The 27368-nt window shown below is 37.5% G+C and overlaps 1 protein-coding gene across 1 annotated transcript in view; it reads right to left on the bottom strand.

The window, feature by feature from the left end:
* The window catches only part of Nup98-96 (nuclear pore complex protein Nup98-96), a 770989-nt gene that overhangs the window by 688848 nt on the left and 54773 nt on the right, over nt 1–27368 (bottom strand). Inside the window, exon 3 of the mRNA XM_090379042.1 lies at nt 7006–7041. Within this exon, the coding sequence (XP_090235168.1) occupies nt 7006–7041 (36 nt within the window). The remainder of the gene's footprint in view (nt 1–7005; nt 7042–27368) is intronic.

Here is a 27368-nt window from a genome sequence, read left to right as displayed (position 1 = left end):
GCCCACAGAAACATACCAACTGTGTGGTACACTTAGGGTGGTAGAAAATGAAAAAGACCTGGGAGTCAGTCAGATATGAAGTTTTCTGAGCAATGCAGACAAGCTGCCAAAGCAGGTCATGGGGTATTATTGATGATAGAGAGTACTTTTGCTAGTAGGGAAAAGGTGATTATCACTTTGTATAAGGCAATGGTCAAACCACACCTTGAGTACTGCATGCATGTCTGGAGGCCTTATTTTAGAAAGGATGTATATTTGCTTGAACATATACAGAGAAGGGCATATTGGTGAGAGGAACGAAGGGCTCCTCTTACCAAGAAAGGCTTAGTTCTGCAAATTGCAGTGGCTGGAGACTAGGCACATGCAAGGTGATCTGATTGAGGTGTATAAGGACTTCAATGGGTTGAGCATGCTGAATCCTGATGGGATTCTTCCGTTTGCTCAGATTACGAACTTGAGGGGTCATAAATTCAAATTGAGGAAAAACAGTTGGCCAGCAGTTGATTAATTGCTAGAACAAACTTCCATCTGTCGTTGTGGAAGTCAATAGCTTAATAAATTCAAGGAGAAACTGCACAAACGTTTTGAGGGAATGGATATGTGAAATTGATTTATTTTATTTATTTATTATTTTTTTTTTTTAGCTGATGGTAAGTAAGCTCATATGCTTGCTTTTTTGCATCCCATGTCATCATATGAAGTCAAAATTATTTTTTGCATATTCTTTTGTTACTGCATCATAGTAGCTAACCGGATTGGTCAGACAAGTTCTTCCCTTAACAAAACCATACTTTGCCATATAACTGCATCCTGCCATGATAATCCTATACTGCTTCAGCCATTGACTTCATTAGTTTCCCTGGCACAAAAGTCATGCTTGCAGGTCTATAATTACTCACTTCGCCCATTGATATCCCCTTTGTGAATAGGAGAGACATAACTTGTATATCTCAAAATCTGTAAGAACCCCCCCCCCCCCACAGAATGCAAGGGTGCTCTCATAATATTGGTAGATTTGATAGTCTCAAATCTACCAATATAATCACAAAATCATTTGGAAAAAATTTCTGTTCAGTCACAATGCAGCTAAAACCACAAGAGTTTAAATGTTCATTGTCAGTGCAAACATAGTGAATTTATTATTAAGGGCAGCCAGTTTTCTGATGCCACAGTTCAAAATGGGTTGTGCATATTTCATAGCATGTGGGCTCGAACTAACAATCTTCTTACTTGTGGCCATGCACTGGATCACGCCAATCCCAATTATAACTTAATATATCAGCATTCTCATTTTCATATATTGGTATTCTCATTGTAAACTTCTTCGTGCATGAAAATAGATGCAAAATGTTTATACAATTTTCCAGAAATTTGAACAGGATCATCAGTAGTGCATTCATATCTTCACATCCAGTTAATCAATGTGGTTCTTCCTTTTCCTTCTAGTGTTAACATAAGCAAAGAATATTTTGCCACTTTTCTGTGTATTCTTAGCCAAAGACTTCTCATAGCTCACCTAACCCTGTTAGTGACTTGATTCTAGACTAGTTTATACTTACTGTAGGTTTCTATATCCCCTGATAATTTATAATTATTCTATGCATTTTTCTTGTCGGCAATTAGTCTCATCAGTTCATTCAACATCCATTTTGGTCTAAACCTTGAACAATTCCTCTCAGTTGGTATGAAAAAGCTTGGAAGCTTCTACAATTACTTCCCTGAATGCTTCCATTTAGATTTCCAATTAATATTATCATCAGCTGAAAAGAATTTATAAACTGGTTAAGACCATTGTGGTCACCTTCATGAATGCAAATTGTTTTCCTTCTCTTTACAGTAGTTATATTTTTAAATAAATCCCACATCAATAGATTATGATCACTGCCACCCTAGAGTGGTTCCTTTATTTGTAGATTTTTAATGCATGAAGAATCACTGCTGAATCAGATCATAGTGTTTATTTCTTTTGTTAACATGCTGGTACAGAAAACAGTCATCTAGTAACTCCAGAAATGTTCTGCTAAGAAGTGAGCAAACGACCGACCACCAAGTTTCAGTTAATGTCTGGACAGTTAAAATCTCTAAATAAGACATTCTGATTTACAGGCATTTCTATTTATCTGTACAGCTATTCACTTTACTCATCAGTCAATTTGGCCCATAATAATATATTTCTGCTCTTGCTTTTGTTTTCCTAGTGTTTATATCACGAAAAATTGATTTAATATTCCACTGGTGACCTATTCTAACTAGGTGCACTATTTAGATTCTATGTGCTTTTCAGCTGATAGCACCCCCCCCAAACTCCACTTCTCATTGCATTCAAATTACGTAACACCAACCCTTGGGGTGTTTTTGGTGACAATCCTGTGGTCTACAGGATTATCACCAACAAACTGCCAAGAGGTGATATGGTGAACTCTACAATTAAAGCAGATGGAACCCCAAACTCACACTTGGGCGGACTCGTAAATAACATATTAGATCATTTATTCCAGTCTGAGAACCAGGGGTTAACCCAGGCTCAGAGTAACATAATGGCCAGCAACATAAATTATAGCAATATATCAATAGAATCACCCTTCACCCATGAAGAACTTCAAGCAGCACTCTTAAAAACCAAAAAAAAAAAAAGTGCCCTGGACCTGACTTAATTGAAATAGAAGAAATTTGAAGAAAATTGGAAGAAATTTCTCCTGATACTCTACTGAACTTATTTAATCATTGCTTAGCTGAGGGTTTATTCTCACAAGCATGGAAACTAGCTATAATTAGATTAATCTTAAAGAATCTGGGAAAAAATCCTACTGAACCTAAATCATACAGCCCTGTAGCTTTATTGCCTGTTCTAGAAAAAATAACGGAATGCCTACTCCTCTATAGACTTTAATTTATATTATACTGAAGCCAACCTAAATTCTGAACAGCAATTTGGTTTCAAGCAAGGATCCTCAACTGAGGATGCCATGCACTATATCCTAACAACAGTAAATAATAGTGATAAAAAGTGTATGCTGACAATATCTATTGACTTCACTGGTACATTTGACACCCTCTGGTGGGCAAGCATCCCCAGAAGACTCTGCCAGACAAATGTACCACAAAATCTATATCAATATATAAACACCTGCCTTGGTAACACATGTGTAGCAGTATGCACACAGTTCCAAGAAATAAAACACCCAATTACAAAAGGTTGCCCACAGGGTTCAGTACTAGGTACATTCTTTTGGACCCCTGTGCTTGATGAATTCCTGATAAAAGATTTAGGCCCTACAGACGGGGTCACCTTTGCTGACAACCTTGTCTTATTGGTAAAAGTTAACACCAGAAGGGTGGTGGAAGAAAGAGCAAACTTGGCACTCAAACAACTGCAGGAATGGGCACTAACCCACATGTTCAAAATTTTGGCAGAAAAAACTAGATGTATCCTACTGAAAGGAAATCTAAATAGAAGACAACCACCAGTGATAAAAATAGATGATACCTCAATTCACATGGTCCAAGAATTGAAATACTTCGGCATAATTTTAGACTCCAAATTAAAATTCTATCCACACCTGTCATACTTGGACTATGCCGGAATGATTTCCAGAATCAGCCGAGCTGATTGGGGTCTCAAGCGCAGAACCCTGGCACTCATTAACAGAGCAGTGTTTTTACCTGTAATCTCCTATGGTGCTGGCATATGGTTCCATTGCACAGCCATGGTTAGAAACGGGACAAAATTAAATAATATTCAAAGAACAATCTTATTAACAATAACTAGAGCATGCTGTACAGTTAGTATCCCAGCCCTGCAAGTTTTGGCCAGTACCCTACCACTGCACCGAGAAATTGCAAAAAAAAAAAAAAGGGCTATATTATAGACTTAAAAAAGGAATTGTCATGGGTTTTCTAGGCATAACCCCAAACCTTGCCAATGACATCAAGCCAGAGAAACGACAAATTGCCACATGCTACATCAGATAGGGCAAACTGAATGGGAGCAAGAGACCAAAAGGTGCTACTACCAAAATGTTTTTTCCACAGATGGCTAACCATAGCCACCTGTGGAAAAAACTGGCTATGGTTATCCAAAACCACCTAAGTGGTATGCTCCAGGACTTTATACCACATTTCTATTGACAGGTCATGGATCCCTTAAATCTAAATTGCTCTCTTTGGGACTGGCCGATGACCCCCACTGTACCTGAGGCGAAAGTGAGGATTGGGCACACGTTCTATATGACTGTGTAATCTGTGAAAATCAATGTAGACAGTTATTCACAGAAACTGGACTCGTTCCTAGGGGCCAAGAACACCAATTCATCATGGAGGAGGCCTTTTACAAGGCCTTCACCAAGTATGCTCAAAACATTTTTGAAATCCGCCGAAACTTGCAGAGACAGGGTCTTCAACCAGTCCCTGTACCAAAGCAACAGACCAAATATATAAGCAGCCCATTTCCCTCCCCACACCCAGTGAATGACAAAATCTCTACATGACTGAACATACCTGAATTGACTCAGAAATTACCAGACTTTACCACATCTGACACCCTGCCTCTGGGGACTCCTTTGGCTCATTGCCAGGGGACCATAGAGGTAGGAAATAACCACATGTGACTGATGGGAATAAAGGCAGGCCGGTACTGCCCTCATCATAGCATACGTCCAACCAAAATAGACAGTTCCCAAACATGACAACACTCACGGAAAGAACTTTAAAGAGACTGCTACAGACGTGCAGTAAGCTGCAGGTTGCTGAAGTATGCTAGTATGAATGAGAACTGGAGTGGATGTAAAGGTGAGAGATGAAAGGAAATGCTAGGAAGGATGAGTGGTGAAAGAGTAAATGTGGAAATTGAGTAAAATTAATGAATGACTGTGGAGTCTGAGTGAAATGGGCTGTGTGAATGTAAGGATGAAAAAGTGTGTTGAATGTATAAATGTCAAAGGTAGAATGTAAAAATATGACAGGAAGTTTGTTTTTAAAAAAAAAATTGTATTAGTATAATTGTTATATAAATGTGTGTTTTTGTTTTTTTTGTTCAATTAGATATATAAATAAATATTCTCCTAAATTTATTTTTATGTCATTAAATTGTGTGAGCTTTCTTTAAATTATTTGCTTGTTTAAATTGTTGCTTTGTCTTTAAAGCAACGGTTAAACTAGCACTGAATTATTTTGAAAGCAATAATTGGACAGGCAGGATTGAGAGCTTGGTGTCAATTTTGCTTGTTTAATAAGTTACCCCCTCTGGTGTGAATGATGGATGAACGGGGGGAAAAAAAAAAAAGTATAAAAAGTTGTAAAATGTAAAAACTATATGTTGCCTTGAAATGTGTTGGGGGGGGGGGGTTCTATAAAATACAAAATGTAAAAAAAAAAAAAAAAAAGTGTGAGCGAATGATATTAATTGCATATTCTATTCCAGCCTCTCCACCAGATGGATGGATGGATGGTCATGGGAATCGTATGGAACCCAAGGTCATCCATGCTGTTGGCTGTTCCTAGCCAGCATGCTGTGGAATGCTGTCCCAGGTGACACAACCACCAGCACAGCTCAGCTGCTGCCATTAGGCCTTCTTAGCCATACTCCCTTGCATGGTCCTTTTGCCTCCACTCCCCAGGCAGGAGGGGAGGTTACCGCTGGTCCCCCCCTTTCTGGCCCTCCCCCCTCTGGTGTGACATGGGCTTGCTCCACTGATTTGGGGGATTATCTTCTCTATGGATCCCATATCTGTCTTTTCCCCCAGCCTTCAGTCTTTCCCCCTCTAACTTACAACTTTACAACTGTTAAATTTCTTGAGCCCTACACCCAAAAACTTAATAACATCAAATCGCATAACTAGTACTCCTTTGGCTGGCTGACCCATATCTATAGCGGGGTTTTTTTTAAAGGTTCTAGCCACTGAAATCTCAGGAAGTTAGGCGGCAGGTCCTGCCAGAGTAAATAACTATAATACTGGTGTACCTATTCTACCTCCACAGGACAGAGAGTGGGCAACGTTGGGTCCCATTAGGGAGCCCAGCGGCCAAATGACCAGAGGAACAGTACACGACACTACATATATATATATACAAGGGCCATACACCTCTGGCATTGAGTGTTCTGTTTCACACCTACAATATATACTACACGGAGATGGGGGAGAACCCCTGGTGCCATTTGACACTAAACACACACACACACACACTACACTGTATTCAAATTGCACATCTGAATGGCATCATGTTTCTGATATCGCTAAAATGCTAACATCTGAATGAAAACCAATACTTCAAAAATGTATTAACTATATTCCTACCATTTGTATACAGGCATGAATATATGAACCTGTTTTTGGTCTTAATGGTCCTAACACAGCCCATATATTTGCTTGTCTCATGACGACCCATAGCAGGCCCTATAATTCCCCCACACCTCACCCCTATAAAAAAATAATAAAAAAAAATTCAGCCATCCATCTGCTACAAACTCTTGAACCATCAATCAGCAAAGACATCACTAGATGAAGAAGTAGTATAAGACGTTAGTCTCTTTTTGTTGTATGGTACAAAAATTAATGTAATAACCAGCTGACTTTGTGCCTGTCCTAAAAATCATAATATAATTCAGTGTCATTACCATACAATATTAAAAGTAAATAAAATATATTTTGTTTTTAATTGTTATTTGAACGTCCATTGTTTTTAAATATGTTACTATGGGATTTTATTTGTGTTCAGTGAAAGATCAGTGAACACAAATAAACAAAGGCACTAAAAGGTTATCCATGGTTCTAGTTGTCCTCACTCCCTATTTTATATTGGGCCATACTATCTCCAAAAAGTTATGTGGTTTTTAGCAAAGTGACACCTGCTATGATAAAAAAATGGGATTGATGTGGAGTTGGTCCCAAAATTACAGGTTGTATAGAAAATCCAAAAATAACAGTCACTAAATAAAAATCTAAAGGTATTATTTTTTTAGATATTCCTAAATAGACAAATTAAAAGTCAACTTAAAACTGTACTTACTCTGGCCAAAAGGTGATGGTGTAGAACCAAATGTACCTGTTAAGTTATCAAAAAATGCTGAAAACATACTATATCTAAATAACTCTCTCTATATATACATATAAAATATTTAGAATGAAAAAAATAAATAAGATGTGAAACACAAACACACACACACACACACACACATGGAAACTTGTTATAATGTTGGGTTTTGCAGGAAGGGATTAAATGGTCCAGATTAGAAGCATTGATACGATATGCAAAAAAATTTTGCATCACACGTACCATTTAGTTGTAATACACTAAGCATAATACACTGTATGATGAATTAATATAAACAAAAAGGGGCAAGACGCTAGTTTTATAAAACTGGCAATCCAAAAATAATAAAATAAATAAATAATTATTAAATGTGTGAAAGGCATACTTGGTATCTTCTAGATCACAATATCAGAATAAAAGTACTTGATACCTAACTCCGTGTAAATTGAGCTTAAATTGTGAGATTTTTTGGATACTGAGAGATTGATATTACATATCACTTAAGATTGATATTACATATTACTTAAGTAAATGAAGAGCTTCTATTACACTAATGAGTAAATGAAATAGGTTTTTCACTTGACCACTTAGACAATTCTTGTGCTGACAATTACCTATTTCAATCTTGAAAATGAACTTTGGAGTTCATTATCCGAAAAAACCAACATATGTAAACTAGCCAAGTCACATCAGGCTCAAGAGTCATTAGAATCACTTGCTTAAAACAACTATGTTATATAAAATTTATGTAATTTATGCATATTTATTTTTATATTTCCTTATCTTCTAGTATTTCTTTTGTGGCTATGATATAAAGATACTGATTAAATTTGTAATATACATAATTTGAGTTTTTCAGTGGAAATAGGTTAAGTAGAGCAGAACATCGAGCAATTCTTAGATTAACACAGGTACTTGTACTTTTATTAGTTCAAAAGAAAAGCCTTAGAAATTTTGCATACACTATCAAAATATTTGTATAATATGTATGTGCAGTAAATATTTTTAACTCGTTTTTATACAAGAAAAATTACCTTGATTTCCATGAAAGTGGGGTTAGAAAATAATACTAAAAATAGTATAATAATCACACATTTGCAACCACCTACATTTGAGAGAGTGCATGCAATATGCCATAATTCTCAACATTCCAAAAATTGATATAAATAATGGCTGATAAATAAGTCTGGAATTCATAACTAAAAGCAAGCACATACTTTTAGACTGAGCTGTAAATCCGAACAAAATTCCAAAGTTTATTCCATGTAGATAAACTAATCTCATGGCAAGCAAAAATATAAATAAAAATTTGTACCAAGATATAAACAAAAATGAAATGTTACTACTAATAGGCCATATTTCAATCAGAGTGCCGAAAGAATGGAGCAATTATTAATTTCATGTGCCTACACCACTCATTTACAGACCACTTAAGAATAACTGTTCATGTGCCTACACCACTCATTTACAGACCACTTAAGAATAACCTATATTCATTATAGTACAGCATGGGGTGTTTTTTGAACATTTATATGTGGTAATGGCACATGACTTGTTGCACTATTTGATGTAGTAGTAGTAGTATGTGATGCAAGAAAGCAAGTGTATGAGTTTATGCAGCATCAGCCAAAAAAAAAAAAAAATCACACCGTTCCCTCCAAATGCCTGTCCAGTTCCTCCTTAAATTTATTTAACCTATCAACTTCCACGACAGATGGAAGTTTGTTCCAGCAATTAACCACCGGCCAGCTAAAGGCAAATTTCTGCACATCTATTCTACATCTGTCTTTTCTTAATTTGAATTTATGTCTCCTTAGGTTCGTAATCTGAACAAGTGGAAGGATCCCATCAGAATTCAGCGTGCTGAACCCATTCAAGGCCTTATACACCTCAATCAGATCACCGCGCAGGTGCCTAGTCTCCAGCCACTGCAATTTGCAGAACTTAAGCCTCTCTTGGTAAGAGGATCCCTTCATTCCCCTCACCAATCTTGTTGCCATTCTCTGTACACGCTCAAGTAAACCTACATCCTTCCTAAAATGAGGCCTCGAGACCTGTACGCAGTACTCAAGGCGTGGCCTGACCATTGCCTTATACAGAGGGATAATCACCTCCTTTTCCCTGCTAGCAAAATTCCTATATATCATTGACAAAACCCCATGACCTACCCTGGCAGCCTGTCTGCATTGCTCAGAAAACTTCATATCTGACTGCACAATTACTCCCAGGTCTTTTTCATTTTCTACCACCTTAAGTGTATGCATCAGACCAAGCAAACATATTAATAATTAAAAAGGTTGGAAAACTGCTTTACACAATCTTCCTCTTCAAACTGTTGGAATAAATCACATATTATGTTCTTTAAAGGTTGCCAATGACTAAAAATAAAAAATCTCTGAACAGCATTTTGTTTGCAGTTACATTTTGTTTTAGCTTGTGGGATTCACAAGCATGTTGAGTGCTACAATTTATTTCTACTTTTTAGCAAAATTTCTAGTAAAAACTGCAAGCTACTACTAACTTGAAACAAAAAATTCAAATTTTATTCAGTTATCATTTAAATTATTGATTTTAAAATCAATAATTTAAATGATAACTGAATAATAAAGGAATACTAATTTACTGAAGCTCACTAGCAATTTCTCATGCTCATTGGTCAAATGAAATTAACACATTGACTAGAATTTCATCCCATTATAAAGTATGTTTATTAATATAGCCTCTACAAAAGCAAATATAATTGCCAGTTGCATACAAAATTAACATTTCACAAGCTGTAAACAATGACGTGTCTAAGAGCGACACTGCTAAACAGTTCAGCATTCCTATGAGTATACTGTTCACCACTCTGAAAGATCAAAAAAAGATTGAGAGCTTCGAGAAATTGCTGCACCAGGTAGGATCAGAACTTTTTTTTTTTTCCCGGTAGTTGTTGGTGCATTGGTTTCTGTGGCCATAATGCACCTGCAAAAACCCCAGGGTTTTTGCAGTACTCTGATCCAAGCCCAAGGTGGGATTCAAACCCGCGACCTTTGGGCTGCCAGGCAGGCACTTTACCCACCTGGCTAGCCCCGTCAGCTAGGATCAGAACATGAAAGGCAAAAGTATTCAGACCCTGACTCTCAAATTGCTAATAATGATGCCCACAAAAAATGTTCATGTAGACAAAAATCTTTTAAAAACTATGGCTGAACTACTGGATGAAAATTGAAGATTTAAGTTTTCTGATGGATGGTTCCAAAAATTTAAGACTCCTCATGAACTGTCTTTCAAGAAAGTGCAGGGGCAGCTCGTTGATAGGCACTGCGGAACTGCAGCACCCCCAGCTTTTTAAATCTAAATATACAGTCAACGGAGTTATATGAAATTTTGTGAAGAGCAATACAATGCAATGAATATATTTTAATAATCATTGCAATATTTATTAAATATTGCAATGATTATTGGAAATAGAGGATGAGCACATAGTATACTCATGCTCTTATTTCCAATAATCGTTTCAATAATAAACGAATAAAAACACAAAATCATTTTCAACACTGAAGTTTAACCGTGGGTGGAAATGTGTGCTACACAGTTCCACATTTTGGCCCCAGTGGTTGAGTCAATGTAGCAGGTTGTCAACATGCATTTGTTAGAGGTGATAAAACAAGTCGAAGGAACTGGCGAGTGAGCAGTGTCAATTTGAACAGTACACCAAACTTGAATGAAAAAGTTATTCTATTTTCAACAAATAAAACCAAAGAATGGATTTTGTTTTTAAATAAAATTTCGAGATTATCTAAGTCTGTTAACGGTAAGTGTCCAGTTAATGTTTTGTAGTATTTTTAACTTGCTTATTATTATTATTATTATTACCATCTATGTCTACACGTCTTATAACCAAGACAATTAAATGTAACTTTAGCAGCACCCCCCATGTATCAGTCATGAGCCGCCACTGAGAAAGTGTTCAACCAAAGTACAACCATCAACAATGAAGCTACAAAAAATGGAACAGAAATCATTTAAAAATTGACGTTGGCTCCATGGAGCCGAAGGTGGATCCGTGAATAACGTCATGTGAAATGAAAAATACAATTTAAGTTTATAAAATCAGTTTTATTTTATTGGCATTTACAATCAACAATAAAGGTTTGTGGTAAGATTTATTGTTGTATGTCTGCCTTGTTCTTTTCGATGTTGATGGCAGGATGTCTGCCTCTAATTGAACTTGCTCACGTTTACACTTATGACTCTCTCTCTCTCTCTCTCTCTCTTGCATTCTGCCACCGACTTTGGTGCTTGCTTTTCAACATTAGATTTGTGATTTTGTCAAAATCTTTGAACATGTTTAGTTGATGTAACTTTTGGAACTGTCAAAACTTAACTAAATGAAACACAACCGTACTGCTCGACAAATGCGAAGTAACTGAACGAAGTAGTTACTTTAACGAGTTGTTCAATTCTCGAAAAACTAAAAACCCAATTTGAAATCTAGTTATATATCCTTGTAGAGCTCTCTAAGGGCAACAATTTTGTTGCTCAATTGTATGCAACTTGTTGCATCACTGCACTTGTTGCGTACAATTGAGCTTTCTTGGACACATGCATTGTACTTGTTGCGTGCAGTGACACAACAAGTACAACGCATGCCAAAATCTACAGCCCAGCGTTCGAAGTTATATTGTGAAAGAAAGAAAGAGAATTTGGACAGAAATGTGAATCTAGATGACTCTCTCTATTGCGTTCCACCGCCGGCTTTGGCGCTTGCTTTTCAACGTTAGATTTGTGATTTTGTCGAAATCTTTGAATACGTTTAGCTGATGTAACTTTCGGCAGTCAAACGAAACAACCACACTGCTCGACAAATGTGAAATAACGGAATGAAATAGTTACTTTAATGAGTTGTTCAACTCTCGAAAACTAAAAACCCGATTTGAAATCTAGTTAAATATCCTTGTAGAGCTCTCAAAGGCAACAATTTTGTAGCTTACTGTTTTTGTCTAACACATTTATAGTTTTCAAGATATTGCAAAAACAAACTAGAAAATGCTCGAATTTTTCAACTCTCTCAACTTTGCATCACTATTACTTGGGAACCATAAGAGCTACATCAAAACTATTTATAGATGTAAAAACTCCATTTCCAACTGAACAATTCTGTTGCTTATTGTTTACATCTATCTATCACAGTTTAGAAGTTATTGAGAGTGAAAGTAACCAAGCCGCAATAAAAAAATGACCAAAATGTGAACTTTTTAGTTTTTTTTAAAAAAAATGAATTTAAATAGCAAAATTTCTAATTTTTTCTTGCATATTCGTCTACGGCATTATATACCCAACAAAATAAGTATAAATTGTTTATACCACTCTCTATTAGTTTTGGAGATATAACAGCAGTTAGACATTTCACTTTTCGTGACAGCCTGAGCGTCGTAGGGTAGCCTAGTATAGACGTTATTCGCATCAAAAATGTTTTGCTCGTAGGTGACTAGAATTACACCTTCAATGCCAATGAAACTGGATTTTTCTTTTTTTAAGTTGCTACTAGATAAAATGCTTACATTTAAAGGTGAGAAACATAGTGATAGGCTTAAAAAAAACAGGAAAAAATCTGAGGATATTGCCAACTACAAGGGGAGGGGTATCAAAAAGTTTCTACTCTGACCTAGATAAAACATCAGTAGTGCAGTAAATATTTTTAACTAGGGCTATTATTTCTAGGTAAGGGTACAAACTTTTTGATGCCCCCTTGTACGTATTGAGCAAACCAAAATGTTTAGACCCCATCAAAAAATCTTGAAGAATGGATCAGAGAAACATCGTAAAATGAGCGGAGAGAATAAAAGAAAAATTTTGCTGTTTGTGGATAACAGCACCCCTCACTGCCAAGTTATCAGCCACTTGATCAAGGTGTAATCCAGTTCTTTAAGAAAAACTATCAAAGGATGCTGTTAAACAAATTTGCACTGTCTCGAAAACAACACAGTACGAAATCAACATGTTTCAGGCAGTTTTGTGTTTCAACACAGGAGGAAGTTGACAAAAAAGTGATTTCCAACTACTTCAAATATGCCAGATTCGTCACCTTGAATTATGCAATGAATGAAGCTTTGCATGCTTCTTCCTCTATAAATCACAAAGAAAGTCCAATTATTAATAGTAAAAAAATTTTTAAGAATGTGTTCGTCATTGCCTAAACTCAGAGGTAAACATGCTTTAAAGACTACACCAGAGTGGATGCAGACATTGCATATTTCACGATATGCATGAAGAGGATCTCATAGCAGCCTGAAATTTGTAGTGATGAAGAGTAGGAACCTATTGTGTCTAAACAAGAAGTTTCATTGCAAGATACTCATCAAGGATTTGAACTTTTATATCATGTTTTTGCAAATGCAGCCTAATTGCAAAGTGAATTAACTGCTATCATGCAACTTCATAATTTTATTTTAAAATGCGCTCTGTCATTGAAATAGCACATTTTGACAGATTTTAAAAGTGAACTGTACAGACTACAATATGCAAAAAAAGCTTAGTAAACGTGGGTCCTTAAGTGAATCGTTTTCAAGATATTGCACATTTCTAGTTGGGATCCACCACTGACTTGTCTGTTTAGGTTAGGTTATGCTCATTCTCTCCCTTTCCCCTCTTTCAATGCTCTGAGACGTAGCAAGTATACTAGTACTTGTCAAAGGATAGTCAACATGGAAAATGGTTACAGCAACGAAGAGTATGCTGACATGCACTTCAAGTATGGTAAAGCCAACAGCAGTGCACTCGAGACTGCACGTTTGTACCAAGAAGCATTTCCCCACCGAAGGCAGCCCAACAGGTGCACGTTCATCATGGTACATCAACGCCTTAGAGAACATGGGCGCTTTGCACATGGAGAACTTTATCGAAAACTAACAGGAAGCTAAGTGATTTTGTAATAACTGAGAGCAAAGTGGAGGAGAAATCTGTCGAGGTTAAACATAAGGAAGGCACCTGGGGTGGATGGGATCTATCCAGTTATATTAAAGGAGGCAGCAAAGGAAGTAAGCAAACCCTTAGCCATAATTATGAGAGCTTCCTTGGACTCAGGGGAAGTCCCCATGGACTGGAGTTGTGCAAAGTTATCACCAATTCACAAGAGTTCAAAATGTGACACAAGTAACTACAGACCTGTTAGTTTAACTTGTGTCACAGGGAAAATAAAATAATGGAATCACTGGTTAAAAAGGCATTGCAGGATCATATACACAAGACTGCAGTAATAGTTAAGACACAGCAAGGGTTTGTTAAAGAGAATTCTTGTCTGACCAATTTGATTGGGTGTAATATAGTCACAAAGGAACTGAATGCCAAAAATTATTTTGATATCATATACTTGGATTTCAGAAAAGCTTTTGATACTTGAGGTTGTCACAGACATTCCCTCAGATATGCCAGACAAGCTCTACTTGCAACCTGGGAGTCTAAAATGCTGATGGAACTGATATTTGGGTGACACTCAAGTCAAGTGGACCCAATTTCGGCAAAGTCTGGATGGTCTATGACAGCCAAATCCTCTGCTTGCACCTTCACGATGGTGGGACTGTTAGTAATACTTGGTATAACCACCATGCACAAGTACATGGTGGGTGACCACCCAGGTGTGAACCAAGGTAAGCAGGGGTCGAGGTGTGGTGCCCACACCACATGGAGGAATACCGCCCCTCTATGTTACCAGGCAGTACAAGGTGGTAGATGACTCTCATCAACTGGTGCAATACCACCACTTTGCTTATTGGAGGCTTGAAGTGGTGGAACCCATGTTTAGTCTCTAGAGCTAAGTTCCAGTCAACCCTTCCCTATCTTTTCCATCATACAGTATGATTGATGACTTTTGAGGTTATGATGAACATCGTGGTGAGATCCAATATTCCTTACATTTCAAGGGTACAGCTCAAAAACGGTGTTCGCAGGCCGGCTGCTAGTTAGTACACCGGACCGAACCTATTAGTAACACTCTAGGAGGCTTCAGGATCAGCTAGTGTATAATCTTGCTACCTCTCCTCTGCCAGATAGTGACTGGAGGGAGTCCCAATAGTGTGTATGCAGGGAGCACTGTCGTGGCCACGTTATGTCAAGGATCTGGGTATATTCTTACCATATGTATGCCATATCCAAAAATTTCATTACTACATACAGCATGTCCACCCACTTTTCTTACTATTGAATACACCATGAATTGTCAAATTAATAGAGCAAGCGTATCTACGAAAAGATCTAAACCTCCCAAGCCCTTCCTAATTCATTTCACAAATGTACGTGGTCTCAATTCTAATCTCAGTGATGTCCATTTCCACTTGCAGTCTGCCAAACCCCATGTACTTTTTCTGACAGAATCTCAGTTATCGGTTGGTTCAACTACTGCTCATCTCTGTCGCCCAAATTTTTCGCTGTATGATTCCTTTCGTCTCAAAGGTGGTACTTGTGCATATGTCCGTTCTGATATTCCCTGTCAGAGACTTGGCAATTTGGAATCTCCTCTCTTTGATCTTCTCTGGCTTAAAATCTCTCTACCTCATTGTGTCAAATTCATCTGTTGTCTCTACCTTTCTCCCAATTCCACTAATCACTTGGGGCTGTTTGACTTTCTCCAGTCCAACTTTCCTAACAGTGAGGTAATTTTCCTTTGTGATTTTAATGTTCACAACTCCAACTGGCTTCGATTTTCTAGTCACACCGACCCAGCTGGTCGAGATGCTGAGGCTTTTAGAATTACTAATGACCTTGCACAGATTGTTCATTTACCTACAAAAATACCGGACAATCCTAATCATACAACCAATATGCTTGATCTTTTTCTCACAAACAACCCTTCTAAGTATATGGTCAAAGTGAGAGGTCCTTTAGGCACTTCAGATCACAACTTGGTGATTGTCCCTTCTCCAATGGAACCTTTATCTCGTGGCTATTCCCAACCTCGTGTTGTTTGCCATTACAAGAATGCAAAATGAGATGACCTGCGAGACTTCTTTTCTTCTTTTCCTTGGTCGGATTACTGTTTCAAAACTTCTGATATCAACGTTTGCTCAGATCGTGTCAATGAAATTAATCCTGCAGGAATGGAATCCTTTATCCCACATACCACTTTAAAAACTCGTCCTTTATCTAAACCTTGGTTTCCCAATAAATGTGCTAAGGCTGTTCAAGAGAACAATGTTGCATATCGTAATTGGCTTGTTTCTATTTCTTCAGTTTCATTTTCTGCCTATACCAAAGCTCGCAACAATGTAAAGCAGTTATTAATCAGTCCCAACTAGAGTTTGAACAGGCTAAGAATAGAAAACTTGCTTCTTGCCCTAATGGTAGCCAAGCATTCTTGTCTCTTGCCAAAGCTATTGGCCGCACCTTTTGCCCATCTCTGCTCCCACCACTGTCCAAACCAGATGGTTCTGTTGTCACTTCAGCCAAGGATAAAGCTGATCTGCTAGCATCCCATTTTTCTTCCAACTCATGTATTAATGATCTTGGTAAAACACCTCCCACCATTCCCAACACACTCCATTCAATGCCTCCTGTGGTCTTCCGTCAAAACGATGTCAGAAGGATTTTGATGAATCTTGATGCTAAGAAAGCTCCAGGTCCCGATGGTATTTCTCCACTTGTTCTCAAAACCTGTGTTCCTGAACTTACTCCTATTCTTTCCCGCCTTTTTTCACTTCCTTATTCCAAAGGTGTTTTTCCTTTTGCTTGGAAATTTGCTCATATCTAGCCAGTTCCTAAAAAGGGTGACAAATCCCTCCCATCCAATTATCGTCCCATTGCAATTACTTCTACTCTTTCTAAAGTAATGGAGAAATCAATTAACTGCCAAGTCTTAAACTACCAAGAAACCTTCCGTCTGATCAACAATCACCTGTATGGATTCCGTCAGTGTTGATCCACTGGTGATATTCTGGTTATGTTACCCATTTATGGACTAATTCAATGGAAGGTTCGGTGAAACACAATTTGTTGCTCTTGACATCTCAAAGGCTTTCGATCGTGTTTGGCATAAATGTCTTCTAAACAAGCTTCCATCTTATGGTTTGCCAACTGTTTTCACTAATTGGTTATTCAGTTTTCTCTCTGACTGCTCACTGAGAGTGATGGTAGATGGCTCTCTGTCTTCTAACTTCTCCACTAATGCCGGTGTACCCCAAGGTTCAGTTCTTTCCCCCCCACTCTTTTCCTCTTGTATAGTAATGACTTACTTCCATTGACTGGAAATCCTATCCATAGTTTTGCTGATGATAGCACATTGCATTCCACTTTCCATTTTGAGAAACCTTGTCTTGCTCAATCAGCTTCAATTTCTCGAAAATGTGCTACCAATTCCTTAAACGCCGATCTTCAGGTAATTCTCCAGTGGGGCAAAAATAAACTTAGTTGATTTCAACACTTCTAAAACTCAGTTTTGTCTTATATATCGCAAAAAGGATTCTTCTGCTCCTATGCTTATCTTTAGTGACACTCCGATTTCTAGGCAAAATGATATATCTCTTTTGGGGATTACCCTGACTTCTAATCTCTCTCTCTCTTGGCACAAGCACATTACAAATATTGTTTCCTCTGCATCTAAAAAAACTTGGTTTTGAATCTCACTCTCAGCGTTACTTTTCTTCCAAACAGCTGCTCGCTCTGTATAAATCGCAAATCCGCCCTGCCATGGAATATTGTTCCCACATCTGGGGTGGTGCCCCCAAAACCTCTCTCAGGCTTCTTGATTCCATTCAGAAGAGGGCAGTTAGGTTAATTAATGATTCATCTCTAACAGAGTCTCTCCACTCGCTTTCTCATAGATGTACTGTTTCTGCTGCATGCCTCTTCTACAGATATTTCCATGGGCACTGTTCTTCTGAATTGGCTTCTATAATTCCCGCTCTCTCTTTCAAAACAGTCCGAACACGTGCCATCACCAGCCAACATCTATTTACTGTCCAACTTCAAACTCACAGAACTAACTTTTCATCTTTCTCGTTTATTCATTCAACTGCCGTTTTCTGGAACAACCTTCCTTCATATGTATTTCCTGAAAATTACAGTCTACAAAAGTTCTAGTCCAATGTCAACAAATATCTTCTTTTGTCTTCTCAACCTCCAACCCAAGCACGGTACTAAGAACTATAGGTTCTAATACCTCTCGTGTTTGGGGGTTTATATAAAAAAAAAAAAAAAAAAAAAAAAACAAACAAACAGGGAAGACTGCTGTACAAATTGGAGAGACATGGCATTAAGGGTAAGTTGCTACAATGGATAAAGGGGAGGTTGAGTGGGAGACGAGAGAGAGAGTGGTAATCAATGGACACTGCTCTTCGTGGACAAATGTTATTAGTGGAGTTCCACAGGGTTCGGTGTTGGGCCCATTGTTGTTTTGTATATTTATCAATGATATTGATGATGGTATATCAGGTTTAATGTCCAAGTTTGTAGATGATACAAAGGTTGGCAGAGTTGTTAACGACAGTAATGACAGTATGCTACTCCAACTGGATCTAGATAAGTTGGGAAAATTGACTGAGAAGTGGCAACTGAAGTTTAACATTGATAAATGCAAAATACTGCATATAGGTAGCAATAACCAAAGAGAAACATACCAACTGTGTGGTACTACACTCAGGGAAGGGGAAAGTGAAAAAACCTGGGAGTAATTGTGCAGTCAAATATATGAAGTTCGCTGAGCAGTGCAGACAGGCTGCCAGGGCAGGTCATGGAGTCTTGTCAATGATATATAGGAATTTTGCTAGCAGGGACAGGGAGGTGATTATCCCATTATACAAGGCAATGGTCAGGCCACACCTAGAGTACGGTGTACAGGTCTGGAGGCCTCATTTTAGGAAGGATGTAGAGTTGCTAGAACCAGTACAAAGAGGGCAACAAGGTTGGGGGGGGAACAAAGGGGTGCTCTTACCAAGAAAGACTTAAGTTCTGCAAATTGCAGTGCCTGGAGACTAGGCACCAGTGAGGTGTATAAGGCCTTGAATGGGTTCAGCAAGCTGAATGCGATAGGATTCTTCCTCTTGCTCAGACTAAGAACCTAAGGGGGTGACTAAGAACTTAAGCCTTTCTCTTACCAAGAAAGGCTTAAGTTCTGCAAATTGCAGTGCCTGGAGAGTCGGCACCTGTGAGGTGATCTGATTGAGGTGTATAAAGCCTTCAATGGGTTGAGCAAGCTGAATGCAGATGGGATTCTTCCTCTTGCTCAGACTAAGAACTTAAGGGGATGGGGGACAAGATTCAAATTGAGGAAGGATAGTTGTAAAATAGATGTGCGGAAGTTTGCCTTTAGCCAGCGGGTAGTTGGTTGGTGGATCAGACTTCCATCCTTTGTTGTGGAAGTTGACAGCCTAAATAAATTTAAGGCTGAGCTGGACAGGTATTTGGAACGAACGGAGAGGTGAAAATGGAGCGGTGTTTTTTTTTGGCTGATGCTGCATAAGCTTGCTTTCTTGCATCATTTGCCTCTGCTAATGCTAATACTAGTGAAGGTCCTCATAGCTTAGGGTCACAGCAAGTTTAAATCCAGCTCTGAGAGCACCCTTTTGTTTCCCTCATCAGATTTGTCCTTCTCTGTATTCATTCCAGCAGCTCTACATCCGTCCTAAAAAGAAGCCTGTAGACCTCAATGCAGTATAAGGTGTGGGTGGCCTGACCATTGACTTATACAAAGGGATAATCACCTCCTTATCACTGATAACAAAGTTCCTATATATTACTGACAAGCCCCCATGAGCTGTTTTAATAACCTGTCTGCACTGCTCTGAAAACATGATATCTGACTTACACAGACATCTTTTTCATTCTCCACTACCCTTAATGTAGTACCGCACAGTTGGTTCATTACTCTGGGGGTTACATCTACCCATATGCAGTACTTTGCATTTGTCAATGTTATATTTCAGTTGATACTTCTCAACCCATCTGTCAACTTTTCTAGGTGATGTTGCAACAGCAGCATACTGTCATTAATAACTGTGCTAACCTTCGTATCATCTGCAAACTTGGACAATTGATAAATACAGAAAACAACAATAGGCCCAAGACCAAACCCTGGGGGACTCCAATAATAACATCAGTCCACAAAGAGACAGCTACAAGAGTCCACAAAAATAACATTAGTCCACAAAGCCCGCATGTTCGGAAGGCAACTAGAGGGAGTAATACTCTTGATCTGATTATCAGTAGTCATTCTTCATGCATTAAGAATCTGCAGATAAATGAACCACTAGGTGGCAGTGATCACAGTGTGCTGAAGTCGGATTTACTCAAAGAGGTAACCACCATCAGGGGTAAAGGGAAGGGTTTTTGCTTTCGTAAAGGTGACTGCGATGGTCTGAGACCGTATTTAAATTCTATACAGTGGAACCAACTAATGATGTTACCAACAGCAAATTCAAAATGGGAAGCATTCAAAGAACTTATCTTGGAAGCTACTAGGCTTTACATACCAACTAAGAAATATTGTTCAAGGTTTAAGCCTAAGTGGATGTCACATGAACTAATGAGACATATGGCAGAGAAGAAAAATGCATGGGATACATATAAATTAACACATGACACAGAAGCCTATGATAGATACAAGTTGATCTGTAATAACCGAGTTACAAAGGAGGTTAGGCAGGCGAAGGCAGATTACGAGAAATCTTTGGCAAGGGATGCAAAGAAAAACAGAAAAGAATTCTTTACCTATGTAAACTCTAGAAAGAAAGGGATGAATCAGATTGGTCCACTGGATATTGATGGTTCAACAGTGGAGGATCCTGCTCAAGTGGCTAACAAACTAAATGAGTATTTTGCATCTACATTCACACATGAGGAGTCATTCAGGAAGGAGAATGCCAGAGGTGAAGTAAACTTTGGCAGTGAGCTAGATGATTTTGTAATAACTGAGAGGAAAGTGGGGGAGAAATTGTTGAGGATAAACATAAAAAAGGCACCCACTGTGGATGGGATCTTCCAGTTATAATAAAGGAGGCAGCAAAGGAAGTAAGCAAAACCTTAGACATAATTTTGAGAGCTTCTTTGGACTCAGGGGAGGTACCCATAGACTGGAGATGTGCAAATGTGACCCCAATTCACAAAGGAGGATCAAAGGCTGACACAAGTAATTATAGACTTGTGAGTTTAACTTCTGTTCCAGGAAAATTAATGGAGGCACTGGTTAAAGAAGCACTGCACTCAGTTATAGCTTGGACACAGCATGGTTTTGTTAAGGGAAAGTTTTGCCTGACCAATTTGATTGGATACTATGATGCAGTCACAAAAGAACTGGATGCAGGGAATAACTTTGATATTATATATTTGGATCTTTGAAAGGCTTTTGATACTGTTGCACATGGAAGACTGCTGCACAAATTGGAGCAGTATGGCATTAAGGACAAAATGCTGCTATGGATAAAAGGATGGTTGAGTAATCAATGGACACTGCTCTTCATGGACTGTTATTAGTGGAGTCCCCCAGATTTCAGTGTTGAGTCAATTGTTGTTTTCTGTACTTATTAATGATATTGATGAAAGTATATCAGGCTTAATGTCTAAGTTTGCAGACAATACGAAGGTTGGCAGGGTTGTTAATGACACTAATGACAGTACGCTACTGCAACAGGATCTAGAAACATTGAGCAGAGGGGCTGAGAGGTGGCAACTGAAGTTTAACACTGACAAATGTAAAGTACTCGTTTGGGTAGCAGTAACCCCAGAGTAACATATCAACTTTTCATTCTCTACCTAGAGTGGTAGAGAATGAAAAGTACCTGGGAGCAATTTTGCAGTCAGATATGAAGTTTTCTGAGCAGTGCAGACAGTCTGCAGAAGTAGCTCATGATGATGTGTTGTCAATGATATACAGGAATTTTTATAGCAGGAATAAGGAGGTGATTATCCCCTTGTATAAAAGGCAATGGTCAGTTCACACCTTGAGTACTGTATACAGGTCTGGAGGCCTCATTTTAGGAAGGATGTAGAGCTGCTGGAACGAATACAGAGAAGGGCAACAAGATTAGTGAAGAGAAAGAGGGCTGGTCTTACGAAGAAAGGCTTAAGATTTGCAAATTACAGTGTCTGGTGACTAGGCACCTGCGAGGTGATCTGATAGAGGTGTACAAGGCTTGAATGGTTTGAGCATGCTCAATGCTGATGGGATTCTTCCTCTTGCTTAGAATAATCACCTGAGAGGGCATAAATTCAAATTGAGGAAAGACAGTTGTAGAATGTGCAGAAGTTTGCCTTTAGCCAGCATCCATTCACTCCAAATAATACATTTGGAGTCAATAGATGGGTGAAATGGGAAGTTTTTTTTTTTTTGGGCTGATGCTGTATAAGCTTGCTTTCTTGCATCATAGGACTCTACTAATGCTAATGCTGTCTTTCCTCAATTTGAATTTATGCCCCCGCAAGTACATAATCTGAGCAAGCAGAAGAATCCCATCGGAGTTCAACATGCACAACCCATTCAAGGCCTTATACACCTCGATAAAATGATCTTGCAGGTGCCTAGTCTTCAGCCACTGCAATTTGCAAAACTTTCTTAGTAAGAGAACCCCTTCGTTCCACTCACCAATCTTGTTGCCCTTCTTGTACATGCACAAGCAACTCTACATCCTTCCTAAAATGAGGTCTCCAGACCTGTACACAGTACTTAAGGCCTGACCATTGCTTTATACAAAGGGACAACCACCTTCTTTTCCCTGCTTACAAAATTTCTGTATATAATTGACAATATCCCATGACCTGCTCTGGCAGCATGTCTGCATTTCTCAGAAAACTTCATATCTGACTGCACAATCACTCCCAGGTCTTTTTCATTTTCTACCAGCCTATGTTTAGTAACACATAGTTGGTACGTTCCTCTTGGGTTACTTACTTCTATGCATATTCAGTACGTTGCATTTGTCAATGTTAAATTTTAGTTGCCACTTCTCAGCACATCTGCCCAAATTTTTTAGATCCTGTTGCAGCAGTACAACTGTTGTAGATGGCTTCATCACTGAAATCTTTCCTGATTTTAATGAAACACTGTCAATCCATTCATTTGCCATTATTGGATCTGCAGATCAAGATTCTCCACTAATTTTTGTATAAACGATGTTATGTCCATTTTTAAATCGATCTAGCCAACCGTTGTTACACACAAAATCGTTGTGTCCAAATTGTTTAGCAAATTTTATCACTTGAGCCTTCAAGATTGGACTGTCTATTGAAAATCCAGCACTTCTTTGTGTGGTGAGCAGTTGACGCAATACTTCAAAATTTGTAATCTCACACTTTCTAATTTTTTTTTTTTTTTTTTTTCAGTTACGTTATTTTCTAGTGTTTATATGTAAACCCCTTTATTCTTCCACAATGTTGACATGCTTGAAGAGGACAAAAAAAAACTTTTTAAACACTTCGATATTTTTTGCACCACGCTCTAACTCACAAATAATTGACTTTTTTGCAAATCAAGAGACACCTTTTATTAGTAGACATGTTTCCAAAGGAAGGGTTCGTTTCTAACTGATTTTACTTTAAAATGATGAAGTGAGCTGCATACAAAGAAAGTTCTTAGAAGACCCGAAATGTATACAACATTTTTAGAAGTCCCGTTTCCAAAATACTTAGAAGTTCCAAAATAAATTTATGGTTTAGTGAATACAAACAATCTGTAAATGGAGTAATGAGACAAGTGGAACACCAATGCACTACTGTATTCCGTCCCAGGAAGGACAAGGTCATAAACCGGCCGCTAATCCGATGCAGGTGGTCGTAATGCTAAGTCACCCTTTTCATTTTCGTCTATTCCAAGAATTGGGTTTTTTCGACTACCCGAGCAATTAAGAATGTTTGCGTGGTTACCAAAATTTGTTTGGTATTTCTGTGTAGTATGCTCATAATAACAGTGAATGACTGTATGGGAATACACATAAATTAAAATCATTATGGCTTTTTGCTCATTACAGCCTTGATCTCATTATTTACGTGCTCATTATAACCAAGTTTGACTATACATAATTTTCTTCTGGGGTCAAAAATGAGAATAGTTTTCCTGGGACCTACTAGTGAGTATAAACAAAGTTTATCGTATTTTTCCAAGTCAAACGATTTTTGAAAATAGAACAGGGGAGACAGGCAGAAGGATGCTTTACGTACGATACAATTTATTTAAAATAAATAAATGCACAAGGCATAATACTTTAAGAGTTTGGTATCTATATAATATCGGTGTTTAGATACACCATAGATAACTCTTAATAAACTACAAAGTAGTTGTTGTAGGCATCATTTGCTGTTTCTCATATTGTGCTCTGCCTTCACGACGAGTTGCCATGATATTGCACTACTTCGAATAAGTAACTCTTCACTAATAGAGAAGACTATTGTTACTTATTCTCAGTTGAGTACCACCACCCAGACAGCACTGTTTCACGGCTATTGGCCGATCATCAGTGGGTGGGCAGGTACCCTGGTAATGCAGACATGACGACCCAGTTGTGAAGTTAATCACACAATATGAGAGATGCCAAGAGGTGTAGATGTCAATATTTAAAATAAATAAATGCACAAGGCATAATACTTTAAGAGTTTGGTATCTACCCTCATTTACAAAATCCTTCATCATGCCAGGTGGTGGTGGCAGTCTATCCTGCTATTGGCCACTTCTGTTGTCTAGTAGCACGTGGCAGCTTATCAATGTACAGTAGAGCATCAGTTATCCAGAATAATTGATGTCAGACCTCTTCCGGATAGCCAAGTTTTCCGGATAATCGAACCAGAAAATTTTCTGGATAATTTTTAGATTAAAAATAATGGTTAAATAAATTTAATATTTAATATTAAATTAAATGTTATATTATATAATATTTTATATAATTTATATAATATTAAATTTAATATTTAATAAATAAATTTAATCTTACCTTACGATTAAATTAAATAAGATTAATTAAATAAATAAAATAAAATTATAAACCAAACTCCGAAAACAGAAACATCCATCCAGGCATTTTTATGATTTTTATACAAAACAGGAAAATTAAAAAGATTTTTAAATGCTTTTTGTTTTTTTGACTTAGTGATAACGAACATGGACAATCTGTGCGTACCAGTGGCATTTGCACACACACAGAAATTGTAACTTGCTCTTTTCTCATCTTAAAACTTGTGCAGGCATTTCTCTTTTAGTGGCTAGGGTTTTTCTCGGTAATGCTTTCCACACTAAGCTCATCTCAACAACATTATAAATGTTTTCTTTCTCATCATTTGCTATAACTGAAGCAAACTTACTTTTTAAAGGACACGGCTGTCGATTCGTCTGCAAAACGTTTCTCGCCTCGAATATCTAGTTCACATATACCGTGTCTCGGTTTAATATTTTTTCAGCCAACCTGTATTTGCCTTAATATCTTCATTACCCATTAATTTGATTAAAATCCAATTCTTTTTCACGCAACATTAGGCCAGACATTGGTTCACCTAAACTTTGCTCTGAAGAAAACAAAAAAAATAAAATAAAATAAAGTGAATGAACTGTCTAAAGCAGCAATTTCAGGTTTCGACATTTTTTCCTGCGAGATCCTCCTTCACTATCCACAATCGACACAAATTCAGTCATAGCATTGGAATTTTTTTGAGAGTTTCTTTGGAGAGATTTCCTAAATTTTCACCTTTTATAATTCTATTAATAATTTCCGGTTTTTTTAGTTGTAATGTTAAAACTATGCATTTTCTTTCCATTCACATTTTACCGTAAAAAACTGAGAAAAATAATAAATCGCAGTTTCAGGAAGATATTATTCTTACCAAATCCAGAGCTGAACTAATCTGAAATTCACTCATGGTTTCCGAGAAAACCCAGTAGTTTCTGTGATAGTTTTCTAAAGCACATTTCTGAAGGTTGCAGAATTCTAAAGATTACAACCATAAAACAATAAAAACAATTTGCAGTTTTCGGTTTATTGGGCTTTTTGTTTGTACAATCTGTTATAAACAGGTAGTAAACTCAATCTTTCGCTTATTATAATCAAAATTCAGTTTGCAAATGTGATCACTATAACCGCAGCTTACTGTACTACGTTAATAAAAAAAAAAAAGAAGAAAGATCAGCCTTTCAAATTATTCTGGATAACTGATGTTCTACTGCATATTGATTGTATTCTTTAGCAATTTGCAGGTACAAGTTTTCAGCAATAGATTCTTCAAAGAAACAGGTGCAACCAAATTCATGTTGGGAATACCACCATACCAAAATATGAAGGTTATTTATGTGCATTACTTCAGTGACATGAGGATTTGACTCTTTTTCAAATGAAAATGAATATTAGCTGTTAAGATGAAATGAATTCTAGCTGTTACGAAGAAATGAATTCTAGCTGTTAAATTGAAATTAATTCTAGCTGTTAAGATGAAATAGTTTTCCTGGGACCTACTAGTGAGTAGAAACAAAGTTTATCATATTTCTCTAAGTCAAGCGATTTTTAAAATAGAACGGGGGACAGACGGGCGGAAGAACACTTTATGTATGATACAATTTATGCATAGAATTATGCATAGGATAGGATTATTATGTAGTTTTGAATTTGTGTCATGTTCATATTACTAATAAAAACAAAAAGGTTTTCGGAATATTTTTTCCTTTTAAAAATATGACGTAAGGGGCACTAAATACTTAAAATAATATCCTGAAAATACAAAGTATGGAAAACTATCATATTAGTCAGCAACTCACACTAAGTGTCATCTGGTAACTCCTAAATGCTGGAAACTTTTTAAGGGAACAGTTCATTGAATTTCGTGATTGATAACACAGGACAATACACCAGCTTCTATTACAAATTTTCCAGGGAATGACTAACATTTTTTGCCATGTATATCATCAGCTTTGTCTATTATTTGCACCAGTCTACGATCATCTAGTGTACTTCTGATTTTCAACAGAACTTGCCTCTTTCATTTTCTCTAGTATCCTACCAACAGATCTTTTGCCAGGGTCAGTTTTTTCTGAATGTACTCTGTGAAATTCAGTGCAGGTCTCCCTTTAGCTCATACCAACTACATGCAAATAATGCTAATTCAACCTTCCTGTTTGTTGTTGTAACAGCCAATAGCTGACAAGATGTTCCAAGAGTAGCTAGTTTCAAAAAAAGTGGATACTAATACTAGGAAAACAAGCTTAAAAAACTTCAATGGATGTGCCAGGGTAGTAAACTATGCAAGAATAGTTTGTATGACGTGTTTACAGTAATGTCATCGATAAAATGAGTGAATTCAAACTCCTTATTGGGACAACTAAAGCTGACACAACAAGGTTACAGAAATGTGGTGCCACCCAGAAATAGAGAATAATGAGTTTCACTAGTATGTACAATGTA

This window comes from Mastigoproctus giganteus, chromosome 8, assembly GCF_048544385.1.
Source record: "Mastigoproctus giganteus isolate SK-2022 chromosome 8, ASM4854438v1, whole genome shotgun sequence".
NCBI classification, from domain to species: Eukaryota; Metazoa; Arthropoda; class Arachnida; order Uropygi; family Thelyphonidae; genus Mastigoproctus; species Mastigoproctus giganteus.
Note: the sequence above shows the minus strand (reverse complement) of the source record. Positions and strands in the feature narration are given on the sequence as shown.